General features: G+C 41.7%; 1 protein-coding gene across 3 annotated transcripts in view; it reads left to right on the forward strand.

The window, feature by feature from the left end:
* RBMS1 (RNA binding motif single stranded interacting protein 1) overlaps positions 1 to 16,934 on the forward strand; it is a 320,245-nt gene that overhangs the window by 270,873 nt on the left and 32,438 nt on the right. For all 3 annotated transcript variants that reach the window (XM_018566823.1, XM_018566821.1, XM_018566822.1), the window contains exon 5: positions 16,721 to 16,878. In XM_018566823.1, coding sequence (XP_018422325.1) covers positions 16,721 to 16,878 — 158 coding nt within the window. The remainder of the gene's footprint in view (positions 1 to 16,720; positions 16,879 to 16,934) is intronic.

The raw sequence follows: 16,934 nt of genomic DNA on the forward strand, positions 1-16,934 counted from the left end.
ACTTGAAATTGCCTTTTCTTGATCCTATGTCTACAGGTAGCCTAAGGAACTCCACGATAAAAATGTTGCTGCAAGAGACAGAAATGAGAATTAACCTTAATTCTCATTGCTGTCTCTTGCAGCAACATTTTTTGTGGAGTTCCTTAGGCTACCTGTAGACATAGGATCAAGAAAAGGCAATTTCGAGTCCACCGTCATCCACCTGTAACTGGGATATCAGCTTTTGAACCGAGACTTTAACATAACCATATTAATATTATTATATAACATAAGAAAATTGCCTAATTATGTCAAATTGATAAAGACTACTTTTTAGTAGAGCATCCTCCCATGTGCTGGAAAAATCTTTCTCCTGAGTCCAGTGACAGGCGTGAAAGAACTTTGCACAATTTTTGCACAATTTACCAGCCCTCTGCCGGTTGGGCAGGCAACTTCTTTCCTGCTTTTCTCATGCAGAGCACCGCTGGCACAGAAATGAGAAGCAGACAAGCTGAAAGACTCTGAATGTTTTTCTCTGTGAGATCAGCAGACTTGTCTCTAATCTCTCTCCTATCTGTCAGGGGATCGTCCGCACAGGGAGCCCGGCTGGTCACATGACAGTCAGCAGCGATCTCTTGCTAGTGGCCCTATTCAAAGCAAGAGAAAACAGATGTTCTTCAGTTGTGCCAAGTACTTCCCCCCTCTTCTTTTTCCTGCGTTTTAGGAACCGTTCCACACGCACAGGGAGGTTTCGTTAATTTCTCTCAGATGACAGAATTTCTGCTCTTGCATTTAAACACTCTTTCTCTTTAGGTTTTGTTCTTTGGCCCTTCAAAGTTTTTAGGAAAAAAGGGGATCTAATTTGCACACCTCTCCAGTCGTCAGACCGAACCATGTCGACTTCCATAAGCCTTTTCTAAACATCTGGACTGTCCCACCAAATATGGGGCAAGTTATAGCTAACTACTTGTAGAATATGTTCTCCCTAATTGATGAAAAATTATATTGTTCTTTATATTTTGCATATTATTGAGCTCATATAATTTTAGGCTCATGTAGACAGGCATTTGAAGAGGTGTTTGACTTGGGTTTGAAGAGCTTTCCAAACGTATGCCAGAAAATTGCTTTTATGATGTAGCATTGATAACTCTGACCTGAGGCTGCATTTGACCTGCTTTGCTTGTCTTTGGAAGAAGCAGATCCCATTGAGATCAGTTGCAGGCAAAGCAAACTTGCATTTGATCACAGAATACCAAAAAATTGCATCCACCAACAACAGCAGTCTACATAAGTCCTAAAGGTTTTCAAAAAGAAGGGGAATATCATGTTAGCCTGGGGCTTCTACTGTATATACATTGTCTAGATTTTATTAGGTACTCAAAGACATGATCTGATCATTAACCAGTCAACCTAAAAGTTGGATATAGAAATTATCCTGAATATGGGCAGTCTGAAACCACAACAGACCCTGACTGATCTCAGGTTTGACTTTGCAGGCAAATCACTAATGTTCTCCTACGAGAAGGCTCATGTCAGAGGTGTTTGCTCAGAAAAAAAAATATCTGTGCATAGCCAGTATAGGCATGCGTATTTCTAGATAAGTCAAAAAATATCGAAACATGTTTTTGGCAGGGAATCTGTAGGCACCTTAAGGATCTGTTCACACCATTGTGTTTTAACACATGTACAGAGATTAACCATTGTTTTAAATGGTGCTAGCTCATATCTATGTGATGTGTGTTGAGCAAGTTCATGACTGTTTTATTTGTCAATGTGCTATAAAGGGCTTATTGATGAAAATGACAGCCCATGAAAATGCACAATGAAAGGTGTGAATCCAGACTTATACTGTAATAGAAAAACACAATATTCTGGTTGACAGCGACAGCTTCCATTGTATACTTTGTCATAATTGTCTCCCAACAGGTGCAGTAGAAAGTAATAATGCAATAAAAATGAATAGCACGTTAAAAAAATTACATTAAAAAAACAGCTTTGTTGCAATATTCCATTTCAATCCAAATCTGTCCACCGCAGTACTTTTTTCTACCACAAGATGCATTCATTCTAACGTCTAGCATCATCAACCCACTTCCTCTGAGCTCAGGTCATCCTGGACACGCCTCAAGCCTCTGAGTAGACAGTGAAAGAAGAAGCAGCACAGTGATGACTCATCTCCTTGTTGTTATCAGCCTACTCCTTGGTGAACTGATTGGCTCCATCTGCTACTTCTTCCTCTCTCATTGGAACCCTACTGAGCAGGGACTGCAATTGGCTGATACCTGGCCAAATTCAAGTACTTACACTGCTTGCATTTAAAAAAAAACAACATATATAATGGTATATTATTACTGATAACAGAGTGGTAATCATTTCTGTCTATAATAGCTGCCTAAAGTTCAGCTTGAGAAGTTGCTGAAATCTTCAAGTTATCAAGTTATATTTTAGCTATTTTCATCACTGAGAGAAGACATTATTCCATGGGGCTCCACTGTTGTATGCTGAGAGTGCGTCTCAGACAGCTTGCAGTCGCCAGCGGGATGGTCTCCCGATCATGTGTCTGCCAATCGCAGCAGTCTCATGATCAGAACTCCGCCTCCTGATGTTAAGACCAAGTTAAAGGGCTAGCAGCAATGGGGTTAAGAATTGCTAATTATTCTTGTATTTGATGAATACACAAGTATCACAAAGTCCAAAGCCATCCATATGAGTATTTATGTTAGAAAACTTTTAAATGTTTAGATTTTTGGCTATCGAACAAAAATTTTGGGACAAAGTCCACCCAAAATAGAAAATAGTTTTGGACAGATGCTGGTGTGCTGAATCAAAAGCTTTTTAAATTTTCTTGCCTTGTCCTATCTCCGCCCTTTCAGAACCATTTGCCTCTTCTTCAGCTTTAATCAATATTAGGAGTGAACATTCCTTATTCTTCTCCTCCATCTCCTGCCAGCTTCTCCAATGAGTAGCTGGATTTCACTCATATGAATTTGATTCACAGCAGATATTTTTAATATTCGATGAGAGGCTCTTTCAGTTCAGACATGCTGCAGCTTGAGCAATTTGAGGAATGTGATGCTAGAATTGATCGACAGTTAAGAAATATGTCCTCACCTCAGCAATCTTAATGTATGAGGTCATCAAACAGAAGGCTTGTCGTCATGGAGACCACTGCAGTGTTCTAATATATTAAGCTGTAATTTTTCGCCTATATGCTCGTATGGTAAAAGTCTCTTGTCTCCAGCAGATCACCGTCTCTTAGATTGTGCATCAGGCAGGGTCTCGGCATTACATTGCTGCAAATGCACCCTATGTGCAACCATGTTTAGGTGTGTGTGATATATGTACAGTCATCCCACTCTCGGTGGGTCAGCTCTATCGGATACACTTGAGAGCTTTTACACACAGAATTTTCTTGGCAAATTTTGTAGTAGGTAGGTCGCCAAGTCTTTTAACAACCACCCTTTTAGACGCGCATGCAGAATGTAATAGCCAATTTACACACACATACTAGGGCCAATTTAGACAGTAACCAGTTAACCATCCAGCATGTCTTTGGAATGTGGGATGAAGCCCATGCAAGCCTATGGAGAACATGAAAACTAAATGTAGATATTGTCCCAACCGACATTTGAACCAAGGTTCCCATTGCGGCAAGTCTGTAAGTGGTAACCACTAAGCCATGGCTGGACAAATCCCAGGAGCCATTTCGCAAATGCTCCTTAAAAATTACGTTTGGTGCATGCATTTTGAGGATTTCTCCAGTTGTTGTCAATAAAGCTTTCTCACAAAAAAATCTGCTGGCTCCTTGATTGGACAGACTGGCTCCAGAAATCCATATTAATATGTCCACCCCTGCATTAAGCCACTGTGTTGCCCCATTTTAGGTCCACTTGTGCAAAATAACCCAAATGCACCCTCAAGCCTATTTAAAGTGTATGTAAACCCAGTCACTAAAATCTCACTAATACTTACTTGTATACTATTGATCCTTTTCCATATGTTATAACCTCTGACCTCTGTTAAACCCTACATGCCAGTATGAATTGCACTGCCCAATAGGGCCTTCTTTGTGCCTGAAAACTTTTATAAACTTTATGTTAAAAAAAAAGTCCAGTCTGGTCACTTTTGTACATAGCTGATAATTGCGATATAATGACTAATAAGCTCCTAATGATTGGTAACTTCCAATATTTTTTGATTTTATATTGCAAATGCAATCTGCATCCACAATTTCTGTAAAGAAAACTTTACAACAGTTTATTGCATTCCTTTTTTTGATCGCCTTCTTGTTTTTTTGAGCTGAATGTGAGCTGAACTTTCCGTCCCGGGTATAGGCCTCATTTTATTAAGCGAATGGGTGTGGTTAAGGCAAAGCTTACTAGTACAGTTTGTCCGTGGGATGAGTCAGTCTCTTTAAATTCTTGCATGTTATTTCAGAAGTGAGAATATCTCTATGTTTTTGCGGCTTGGCTTCCACACTGGCACAGGTTCAAAGCCTGTTCTTTGAAATGCATCCTTACGAAGTTTAGACAGTTTAAAACTTCAAAGTGGCGTAGAGGGGGGAGCAGGGAATGTGGAAAAAGAATCGGCAACAAAGAGACTTTTTATTTCATGCGTTCACTGCTGCTTGTGGAGGAAAATGCTGGCTAATTATTAAATAGCCGTGTAAATGGCGGGCTTGGGAAAGAATTGTGCGTCAGAATACAAGGCGCACCGCTGGTTTATATTACCTCTTTTTTTTTCACAGTCAACCAAAATTTCACAACTTACGAAGTCAAACGTCTTTTGGCCTTTTGATGGTCATCAGAACTCTGTTACAGTTTAGTCACACTGTGCGGACATTTTTGCAAGTCTTCTGATGTCAGGAGGTCATTTGAATATACCTTATAGCTGAATTCAGGGATAAGCAAATATTGTCTTAAAACAAAAGTCATGTGTGTTTTTACTTGAATCTTGGTGCACTTTGTATATTTCTTCCAGATCTGTGCAGTGATCCAGTGTTTGCCTCTGTTCAGGAGCTTTCTGCAATAAAGACCAGTCACTGCTTCTCTATCTCATTGGGATATGGTGACTGGTCTTCAGCCTGTACTGGATGGGGCCTGCTTGGTCCCTCCCACAGCTCTGCTCTCTGCACAGCCTATGCAGAGCACATTTGTAAAGCTGGCCATACATCTATAGATTATTTGCAGATTTTCTATGGTCAGATGGAAAAAGTGCAACAGATTCCTCCATCTACTTTAAACTGTGTGGAATCTCCCACTGGGCCAAGCTTCAGTATCTTGCTAGTCGGCCCCGCTGGCTCTCAAAATCCCTGAATAATGCCTGCATCCAATCAGATTGTTCGGGTATTTTGAGAGCCAGCGGGGCTGACTAGCTAGATAGTGAAGCTTGGCCCAGTGGGAGATTCCTCCATCCACACAGTTTAGCGTAGATGGAGGAATCTGTTGTACTTTTTCCATCTGGCCATAGAAAATCTGCAGATAATCCATAGGTGTATGGCCATCTTTAATGTTAAAGCTACTTTTACAAGGTCATATCTGGGTGTGCAAAGGCATTTGGTGCACACAAAGTTGATTTATATCATACCTGAGGAATTTACCTAAATGAGCATTTTTGTGTGTCGTGTGTTCAGCTCTAAAGAACCAGATTTAGTTGGTTTATCACAATCCTGCTGAGATTAAATGGTGGCAAAACAGGTACAGTATATGAATACCTGGTGGAGATTAGAGACACTCAGGGTGTTGTTTGCCTACCTTGAGTTAGGTTTAATATATTCTAAAGCCGAACTTTTATTTTGTTCTGGATAGTAAGGACTTTAAACATGCACATGGTCATGTTAATTGCTGTCCCCGCTGGGGAGATTCATCCTCTCTATTTGTCCTGATGACAGTTGTCCCTGAAACAGATGAGGGAAAATCTTCCAATGGGGACACCTGTTTTGGTAGCAGCTGTCTAAGTGGCATTCCCCCCTCTTTATGGAGAGATTGCCAACACTTTCCAGGTATTTAGCTAAATAAGCAACCAACTTATTTTAAAACAATATCAAGGTTTTTTTTTTTTTGTTTTTTTTTTTCCATTTAGATTAGAAAGCTTCTTTATAAGAAAAAACATTTTAGAAAGGGAGATACCAGACAGCATGATCCGATTTTAAAAATAAACAATCATATAGAGAAAATATAAACTAATATTTATGAAATATCTCTACTTCAAAATAAAAACAAAAATCCTTTAACATAAGAAAAATAAACAGGACAAAAAGGGGCAAAGAATTAAACAAAGAAATCATTTTTAAAAATTGCTTCTATAATTGACTTTTAGTATATATGGGAATAGGGAAAATATAAACCGTAATCCCTCATCATTGCTTTCTGGTGACATTTACTGCTTTAAAGTGGAAGTTCACCCACTCTATAAACATTTGACAGCCATATTACATGTATCTTAATCGAGGTATAGCACCATGTTTGGATTCTGCCCGCACTCCGATTGTCCGCAATCGGCATTGGAAACTGCCAACCATTTACCAGCAAAACCATGCAACTCATGGTGTTTCTCAAACTCCCACAACCGGAGTGCAGACAGAAGTCAAACATGGTGCTATGCATTTATGAAGGTACATTATGAAAGTTATTACATGGCTGTTCGTAGAGTAATTCTAGGGTGAACTTCCACTTTAAGCTTTTCAGGTAGTGGAGAGAACAATGATGATAGGATCAGTGGAGAAAACAGTGGAGATGAGTTCAGTGGAGAGAACAGTGGTGATGAGTTCAGTCGGGAGAACAGTGGTGAGGAGTTCAGTGGGGAGAACAGTAGTAATGAGTTCAGTGGGGAGAACAGTAACGATGGGTTCAGTGGAGAGACCAGTGGTGATAGGTTCAGTGGAGATAACAGTGGTGATGAGTTCAGTGGAGAGAACAGTAGGGATGAGTTCACTGGAGAGAACAGTGGTGATGAGTTCAGTGGAGAGACCAGTGGTGATGGGTTCACTGGAGAGAACAGTGGTGATGGGTTCAGTGGGGAGAACAGTGGTGATGGGTTCAGTGGGGAGAACAGTGGTGATGGGTTCAGTGGGGAGAACAGTGGTGATGGGTTCAGTGGGGAGAACAGTAGTGATGGGTTCAGTGGAGAGAACAGTGGTGATGGGTTCAGTGGAGAGAACAGTGATGTTGGGTTCATTGGAGAGAACAGTGGTGATGAGTTCAGTGGAGAGAACAGTGGGGATGAGTTCCATGTACTGTAGTCATATTAGTGTATGGTGAATGCTAGCTGGCTGATACGGGTTACTGCAGTTCTCTAGGGGCCATAAGCCAATAAATATGACTGTAAAGGACTGGATAGCTTTCCGCTTTGCAATAGAACACTTTGTGCCGACATCCTCCAAAGTCTGGAGTGTTGTCTGGCGACATTGAGTTCAGGAATGTTTGTATTTACTGAAAATAGAACAGCTGTAATATGATTTGTATACAAATGCTTTAAATACCATTCTGTGTTCTAAGGGCAAATAGAAGTTCAGAATTTCAAAAGACATGCAAGTGTGCCTCCGGTTTGCTCACAATGTAAAGGTTTGATGTGTCCTTGAGTTGAAGAATATTCATCACTTTTTATTATTTGAAGCCGTGTCAAAGGTATCAGGAGGAAGGGAAATTGGAGGTGGAGCATATACTGACCAATCACATGTCAGCTTTAAAGTGTATTTAAATCGAATTATTTTTCTTATGACCTTGATACAGAAAGTAGTGGGATATACAAATTACCATTGTCACTGAAACAGCAATAGGGGAACATTTTCTGGCGGGGACGCCTATTCTAGTGACAGCTGTGTAAATGGGCATTTCCCCTCACTTTAAAGAAATTTCCAATCACAGTCTGTTTTGTCTCCTGAAAAGGAAGTGAACAGAAATCATACATTGCATTGTTAGAACCATTTCCTGCTCTATCCCAAAGTGTTATTAACAAGTTTTGCCTTTAAATACAGTATACTTTACAGAGGGTTTATGTCTTTCTTAAAGTGTATGCAAGGCCAAGCTTTTGTTTTTAAGTTTTGGATCCTATCAGAAAGATTTCCCTTCACTTTATGTGCCAGAAACAAAGCAGGACGTAAGAGGAGATCTTCCCAACCCACAGGGATATCCCCTGATAGACCGTTGTATCTGGTACAGGTGTTTCCATTGGAGAATTTCCCATACCTCTTGCTTCCGTGACAACAGTAAAAATGTGGCACCTCCAATAATATTCTGAACTGGTGACAATAGCCACCAGGACCAACATTCCCACCTTCCACAGCAGAATGCTCCTGCCTGGTGATGGGGTGATCAGTCTCTGCTCAGCATTATTGGAGGTGTGAGGGCTGTAAGCTAATCATGCTTTATCGCAGTGCTGTTCATCTAACATTGGGAGTTTCCTGAGCAAAGGAGAGAGCAAAGTGCTGATCTAAATAGTGCACTGCTGCTCATTCATTGTCCAGCAATGGGCTAGGGGCAGTTCCCAGACTACGCTGTACATCTTAGCTGTATTCTCATCTACATAAGTGCAATGGAGATCAGAGACCCGGCTATGCTGTTGGCAGAGGTGTCTGAAACACAACACTGTATAAACAGAATTTTAAATCCTTTGGCAGGTTAGATAGTTCACATCTATCTATTTTATCAGTGTATTTAGCTTTGTGCCTGGAGGTTAGCTTCAAACTGTTATAAAATTGCAGCCCTATAGGTCAGAAATGGCATTCATAAAGCTGTCAAATAACAAAGGTGCTATCAGGAGTACAGGAGAATAAAGCAAAGCTTTTATTTTTTGACAGTTTCATGAACGTTCCCCTCTGCTGCAGCAGTCCGGAAAGAGCATCTCTTATCAGGTAATATTGGCCCTCTGGATTTTTCTCCACTAACTTTGATTGTGATTTACAGTGATCCGCGCGCTGCTCATCTCTTATGCACTGATCCTATCACAGCTCCATGCCCTTAGTATAGTATGACATTTGCGTATAATTGTGCAGTGGTGCTCAGCACAGGGAATAGCATTCTCTACAGAACGATAATATATAAAAAATCATCCCCAGAAGATTAATATTACCATCACTCTCACCTGGTGCTGGCTCACTTATGCATTAGGCAGCATTCACACCTTTGTATTTTAGTTGGCACATTAAAGCTGAACTCCGTGCAAACCACCAATTACACAGCTGAAATACCTATATGGTAGCTGTTCTTGCTCCTAAAGGATTATTATTTCTGTCCATCTAGACCTAAGGACTACACAGTGGTGCCTAGCAGGGCAGGAGACTTGATTTTAACTCTTCTACATTTAAGTTAGACTTGTCCTTCACCCCCCAGACTGTCACTGGGCAGGAGGAGAAGAAGAAGAAAATGACTCTTGTGAGTCATGAGCTTATCTCTGTGCCACACTGTTCTCACCTCCTTTTAGCACGTCCCTTGTTATCATTGTATATTTTTGCTTCCTTGTGCTGCTTCCCCTTCTCCCAGTCTGAGTTCTGCTGCACCATGGATTGCAAGAGGCTGATACCAGGTCAAATTCAAGTTATTAAGCTGCATGCATAAAAGAGTACATTAAATGTATAAATTAGGGATGCACCAATACCGATACTAGTATTGGTGTCGATACCGAGGATTTGGGCGAGTACTAGTACTTGCCCAAATGCTCCAATACCTTCCCCGATACCGGAACTTCCGGTCAGAGGAAGATTTCATGGAGCCAGTTTCCCATGCGATCAGGAAGTTGGGCGCCGAGTAATGACCCGCCACCTGATTGGCCAGGAAGCTGGCCCCATGCTGATTGGCCGGGAAGCCGGCTGGCTGTTTGGCGGGCTCGATGCCGATTGGCTGGGAAGCTGGCTTTCCAGCCAAGAAGCATGGAGCCAGCTTCCTTGCCAATCAGGAAGCTAGGAGGTGGGTCATTACTCTCCACCTGGCTTCCTGATTGGCTGGGAAGCTGGCTCTATGCTGATTGGCTGGGAAGCCGGTTTCCCAGCCAAGCTCAATCAAGCAGGTTAGACAACATGGAGCCAGCTTCTGGGGCAATCAGACTGCCCGGGAAGCTGGCTCCATGGCAGTGGAAGCACCGGTATCGGTACTCGGTATCAACAAGCACCGAAAGCAAAGTATCGAAAAACCAGTATCGGTGAATCCCTAGTATAAATGAATACAGAGCTCCAATTATTTTTTAACTGCCTGGAGTTTAGATTACAAAAATATTGTTTTGCTGAATCGTTTCCAGTAAAACATACCTTCCATAGTGATAATTTGTAATACAGGTACAATGCCGCTAAATGAACAAACAAATCAAAGCCCCTCAATCTCCTATACCGATATCCAAGCTGGAACCCCAGTGCTCAGCATTGGTCTCTGCTGGACCCCATAAAATGCATTGTAGAGAAGCTATGATTAAGGCCCATGTATAGGGCTGAAATACGTTAGCGTTTTTATGTCTGCTGTTTTTAATACCACAGTAATAAAGTTTGCACCGAGTGGATCCTTTTCGTGTGCTGGCTTCTCTGCAATACAATGCATCTAAATGCACTGCACCACATGAAAATTACAAAGCGGTGAATGTAGCCTTAGATGATCATGATAAAGTAAAGAATTCACACCATAGATTCCAGTGATATTGTTAACAGGTACAGCTCACATTTAGAGACTACCCAGTGAAGGAACTAGTAAGAGTAAAGACCCATAATTGTGAAAAATAGATAGGGTTACAAGGGCCACTTCCTCAAGGCATAGCTAATGATGATGAACATTAAACATTTGGAAAACCCTCTTCTCAGCAACACATACTCTGTACTTGTCACTGTTTCATGTACAAAGCACAGTAACCCAATAAACTATAGGTACCTAATAGCCTTCAGCTCTCATTCATTTAGAGAAGCCAAAACCAGCACTGGATTTACTGTATACTTCCTGGCCCACTAGCCCAACTGTCTTTTGCCAGCCTCCCCTTAGACTGGCAGCAGAGAGGCTGATGAAGCAGTTTGCCTATTATGATTCCATACATCTAGAAATGAACACAAAAAAACGCATCCTGCTATGCTAGAAGTTCAGTTCTAGGTGTGTGTTGGCATAGTGCATGAACTGTAAGCACACAGTGCACTATTACACCAACAAGGATGCAGAAACTGTGCAGGAAAAGCAAAATCATGATCGACCTGGCTTGTAATGGTAGCTCTGGTGGGACTGTATTAGTGGCAGTCAGCAACTTGAAGCCTTATCTGCACTTAAAGCACTTAAGGTGGAATGAAACGGTAAGCTCTCCATATAATGTGTAAGTATGGACAGCATACTTGCACATTATGGCACACTTACCTCCTAATATGCTGTTGTCCGATGATGACAAGTTCAGGATTATATAACCACTTGTTCCTCCACCACCACTTCTTTCCGGGTCCCACAAAGCGCCTCTGCTCTCATGTGTGCAAGAGGTATATTGTCCCTGGCACCCAGCTCTACTGTTGGCATGCACAGCAGTATACACAAAAGACATAAAGTCACTAGAAGCCGGTAAAGGCGAAAGAGAGTTTACATGCATCTTCTGCAAAAAGAAACCCCTTCCTTCTAGTGATTTTTTTTGTTGTTGTGGGACCTTAGTTCCACTTTAATGCTCTCACGTGCCCATGCCCTCAAGCTTCACTGCGTTAAAGATCTAAGCTTGCGGAAATGTCTTCATCATCCAACACATTGCCAGGTGTCAGATGCCTGGTGGTTTCTTCTACCAGCCTCTTCTTCACCGCTGTGTCCTGCAGAGGAAACCACAGAGAGCAGCAGAGGATCCAATCATCCGACACTCCTGGAATTGTCGAATGCTGAAAATTCTTTAGCAGACTTTGACCTCCCACGCTCAGATTTCAGCAGCTGAGTAGCGGACGGGTACGCATTCATTGTTTTTTCTACAGGGGTGGCTTTCTTTGTTTTCTTTTAAACAGGGACAAAATTGATTTAATATACGGATGGCTGTGTGCGGTCCCTGACCGGAACAGTGGCATATGATCATTGATTGGCTACTGTGAGTGACTGCACTTTTGCATAGGGCTCTTGTTAAAAATTTGATTACAGTCCTATGAATAGAATTATTCACATGCTGTTGTTCTTTTGATAAGATACACAAGATGTGATGGCGATGGAACTATTGGCATCTTAGGAGCTCAACATCTCCATCTCTCTAGAACATTTTACTGGTACCACTGATGTATCCACTGCCAGCAGCTGAACAAAAAGCCATCAACTCAGATGCATCAATTTCAGATGAAGTGTGGAAGTGAGCATTCAGACAGGAAAGGAAGATTTGCATCTCTGGTTGCAGTTTTTATTTTGGCACTCTTATATTTCAATCCTTTCAGTGCAGACATGTGTTAAGGTATTATGTTTAGGTAGAGGATTTTAACAACTCCCATCAAATATATAAAACAGCCTTTAGTTCATGCAGTTTCCTCAAAAGTCATGGAAATTTGTTTTTATATTAAAGTGACACTAAACTCAGGAGTTAAAAATACATTCAAGTACCTTAACTATTAACAAAAATGTATTTTATTTGTGTATCACTCGGCTGTAGATCATCAAATCATCTCTGAATTGGTGCTGACACTGTCCTTCCTTCTGGAGGGGGGCTACTTTTGTTCCCCATGGTCCCTGTGTGTGTTGTAAAGTAGTCACTGCTCCAAGTTTGCTCCTGTGATGGAATACAATCTCACATTGAGATCCATCACAGGAGTGAGCTTGGAGCAGTGACTACTTTACAACACACACAGGGACCACGGGGAACAAAAGTAGCCACCCTCCAGAAGGAAGGACAGTGTCGGCACCAATTCAGAGATGATTTGAGGATCTACAGCTGAGTGAGACACAAATAAGAACATTTTTGTTAATAGTTAAGGTACCTGAATGCTTTTGTAAGATTTAACTCCTGGGTTTCGTGTCGCTTTAAGTAGTCACCTACCTGTTGAAATTAGGCTTGCAGTGGGAGTCCCTGCTCTGTAAAGGGGTAGTAGGAGGAGGCACTTGGGTACACTTACAGACGTTCAGGCCAAGGTTAATGTAACAGAATTAGGTGATGTTCAGTAGTGTTCCATACTATAGACAGTAGGTGGGACAGTTCTGTCAAATCTGCAGAATTACAGGCCGTTAAGAGTGTTGTAAACCTTCTGTGCAGACATACAGCATGGCGGGGTGGGTAGAACAGTCTTTGCACCACTATACATCCTCACACTGGCAAAACTGTTTCCATTTAAATGTGTACCTGTGTAACTTTTTTGCTGAGGTTGCCCTTCAAATGATCATATAGAAAAAAAGTTTTAAAAATGAGATTAGGAATATAATATTATTAAAGGCAATTAAAGGGTATGTAAACCCTAACAGTGAACTTCTTTTATTTGTTCTCTTTTGACCTGTTAAATATATTACTGAAAGAGTTTTGTTATATCTGTTTGATAAGTGCAGAATATACCTGTTGATATTGCCAGAAATCTTGTTAGCTGATAATATCCTGTGCTCTCCACCTGCGCTATAATGTAATCAGTTTTATTGTTCTGAGGACTACAGGACCCGGCCCATCTATGTTATGGACAACAGGACAGACGGAGTTTTTTCATTGTCCTGTTTCTGTTGTCCCCATACAGTCCAGGGAGTGAGGTTTGTCATAGTAGGACAGTAAGTGTGTCACTGGTAGGATCTCCAGATGAAAATAAAGGGTGAGAAAGCCCCCTTTGATAAAAAAGGAATGCATAAAAAATAAAATGAATGCATCCATCACTTCTGAGGACTGGTAAACTGCAATACGTTTTTAGTTTCAAGTTTAGATACGCTTTAATGGCCACCCTTTTCCTCCTTGCAATATTGGGGATCAGGGCAGCCATCAGAAATTTTGGGGCCCCTTACACGGCTGTAGGCTCTAACTCTGGGCTTAGTGACCCGCTGGACGCAGGACCCACCTGAGAACCTGCAGAGCCCACCATAGATGCTGCACAGCCCATCTGATACTCTCTATGGTGGGCTCTGCAGGGGTCCCAGGTGGGCTTGTGACCTGGCTTCCTCTGCCGCTTGACTGGCCGGAAGGGATGTGATGTCACTTCCGGCTGGTCCGAGATCAGAAGAGCAGCGGCACTGATGTGGCCCCAGCCTGCTCCGATGCCGCTGGATCAGCAATGCAGCGGCCCGGTGCTGTTAGGGCCAGGCTTCCTCCAGTGCTGCGGGGTCCCAGCCACCTCCTTGCCTGTCACCGTCGGCCGATACTCATGTAAGGGTCCCGTGCGGGCCCCCCAGGCTGCCCGGGCCCCTTACATGAGTATTGGCCGTACCCCCTGATGGCAGCCCTGTTGGGGATGCACACTAAGACTTAATCTGGCCATATACTGATAGAATTACAGACGATTCACAGGAATCGACTTTGGTTGAAGGAGCCGGGTTGAAAATTGTTGGCCAAACACCGACTGTAGCCAATCAGATGGAGGTGCCTGCTGTCAATATACAGTATCCTCCCGGGGTGGGATTCCTCTATCCGTGCTGTTTAGTGTGGATGGAAGAACCTTTTAGATTTAGCTCAGCTAGCATGTAGGCTGGACAAAATAAATCTATTATTGTGTAGCCTGCTTTATATTACAAAACCTAAAGACCAAATTGGTCTAACCTTACATGTTTTAGAGCAGAAAAAACTGCCTTTATCAATAAGGTTTTATTCCAAAATCCTTTTATATCCTTTTATAACATCAGCCATCACCAGAATTTAAACAGACAACGCTGTCAAATAGTTCACACTACTGAACACATGTTGCTGCTTCAGTCAATGTTTTCTCATTATAGTTCATATCACCCAGACCAAGTGTCCCATCGTCCTATATCTCTCATTATTCTTGCACTTGTTCACAGCTCCTCATTATCTCATGTGTCTCCTTCATAGACTTGTAACTTGTAGGAGCACAAAGGGAAGGTTCACACCATTTTCAGGACCAGATCTGGAAAGCAGTGCACTGCGATTTGCCGCGGTTTTACAGCGATTTTGCTGTTTTCCTGAGCTGTTTTTTTTTTTGGGGGGGGGGGGGCTTTCAGGTGCGTTTGTATGTGTTTTTTATGTGTTTCCATGCATTCCAGATCAGACAAAATGAGACATTCAGTATTTTTCTTTTCTGGTCTGGATCAGACTGCGCTGGTGTGAACAGAGGCCAGAAATAGCACAGGGGATATATTAGGATGCATTTTGGGTCTGGAAACAATCAGGTTTGGTCTGGAGATGATCTGGATGTGGTGTGAATGGGCCCTTCGTGCTAGTTGTGATGCAGTCTGTTCATTGTGGCTACTGCAGCCAAAATACATTACAATGCTTTCTATGGGCTATCTGGTGCTCCGTTCCAATGCAGTCAGAAAAAAATACTACTTGCTCTATTTTAGCTGCATCAAATCGCCCCGGAAACGCATCAAACGCACTGGAACACACCTGAAATCCCATTTTAAGCAAAAAAAATGCATCAATTGCGGTAAAATGCATTGCAGTTACGCAGACACGCATAATTCTGATGTGAACTAGCCCTTAGATCTTTTCAATACATATTTCCTTCAATTGTTACATTCACAAACAGAAATGTTACAAAACTTTGCAACAGATTAACTTATTTGTTCCTCACTGTTGCATTCAAAATCACATTAGGGCCGAGTGTTCCACTTCATTCTAGGCAGCCAATCAAGCCAGCAATATTTCAGTTCATCCATACATGATCACTTAGGCCTGGTTCACACCTAGGCAGTTGAGCTGTTGAGTTGCTTTGGCGCAATTCTGGTTTGAAAACCTCATGTTTTTTAATGCATAGAGATGTCTATTGGACCAAAACCGTGTGATAACCGCCCGAAAATAGCTCCTGCACCTTTTTGCGCAACAGGTGATTTCGCCCCCCGTGTGATGCAATGCAAAGATGTGAACAGCCTCCATTGACTTGAATGTGAATCTGTGTAATATAATTCCATATACGTATTATTAAATGGATATCCTCCAAGTAAGTGTGGCCTGTTGGTGCTATTGTGTCTATATAATCATACAGCCACAGCTACAGCCACAGCATCTCTGTTGGATATGTACAGGTTCAGAAATTGCCTGATTCCCAGCTTTCATTCCAGGAGATTTACTGTTAATGTCAAAGATGTCTAGTGTGTGCTTACAGTTGTTCCTTTAAATCCTCTTCTGGCCATCTTTCATATAATCCATTTCCCTAAACCAATTAGAATTTGAACAAATATTATCTGTGTTTGTTTATGTATAAAAAACTTGTTGCTGCCCTCATATAATATGATGTGTATATGAGGGCAGTCATATTTGTTCATTGCATATGCAGGATTTGCTTCCCGCCTACTAATGCAGCTCATAGGTCTGCTCTATGGTTCCTCTCTCTCAATGCATGCCTGTCGTGCAGATCAGACTATAAATAGTACATTCCATAGATATGAATGATTTTTTTCTTGTCTTATATACAGATAGCCAGCAGATGGACAATCCACAAATCTGTATATAAAGTGTAACTTTGAAACTATATAGTAGCATATATGTGTATTACTTGCAATTGGCATTCATAGGCATTGCATCGTATATCATTGGGGTAAACTATTACAGGTCTGTTTGTGTATACTATCATTAAACTCTACTTTGTGTAGCTGCAATACCAGCTTGACGAAGTTGCACAATTTAAAAAAGTTGTTTTGTTTTGTGTTTTCTTAGCAGAAGTTTTACATTTGATTATTTGTTTTTTGTGTTTAAGCAACAAGAACAAGATCCAACAAACCTGTATATATCCAACTTGCCATTGTCCATGGATGAACAAGAGCTTGAGAATATGCTGAAGCCATTTGGACAAGTGATATCGACAAGGATACTGCGTGATTCCAGTGGCACCAGTCGCGGAGTTGGCTTTGCAAGGTAGGCTTTATGGGCACAGAATTTTAAAGGTATAACGTTCTCTCTAATCAGAGTTG

Source organism: Nanorana parkeri, unplaced genomic scaffold (genome assembly GCF_000935625.1).
Source record: "Nanorana parkeri isolate BGI_ZX_2015 unplaced genomic scaffold, ASM93562v1 scaffold979, whole genome shotgun sequence".
NCBI classification, from domain to species: Eukaryota; Metazoa; Chordata; class Amphibia; order Anura; family Dicroglossidae; genus Nanorana; species Nanorana parkeri.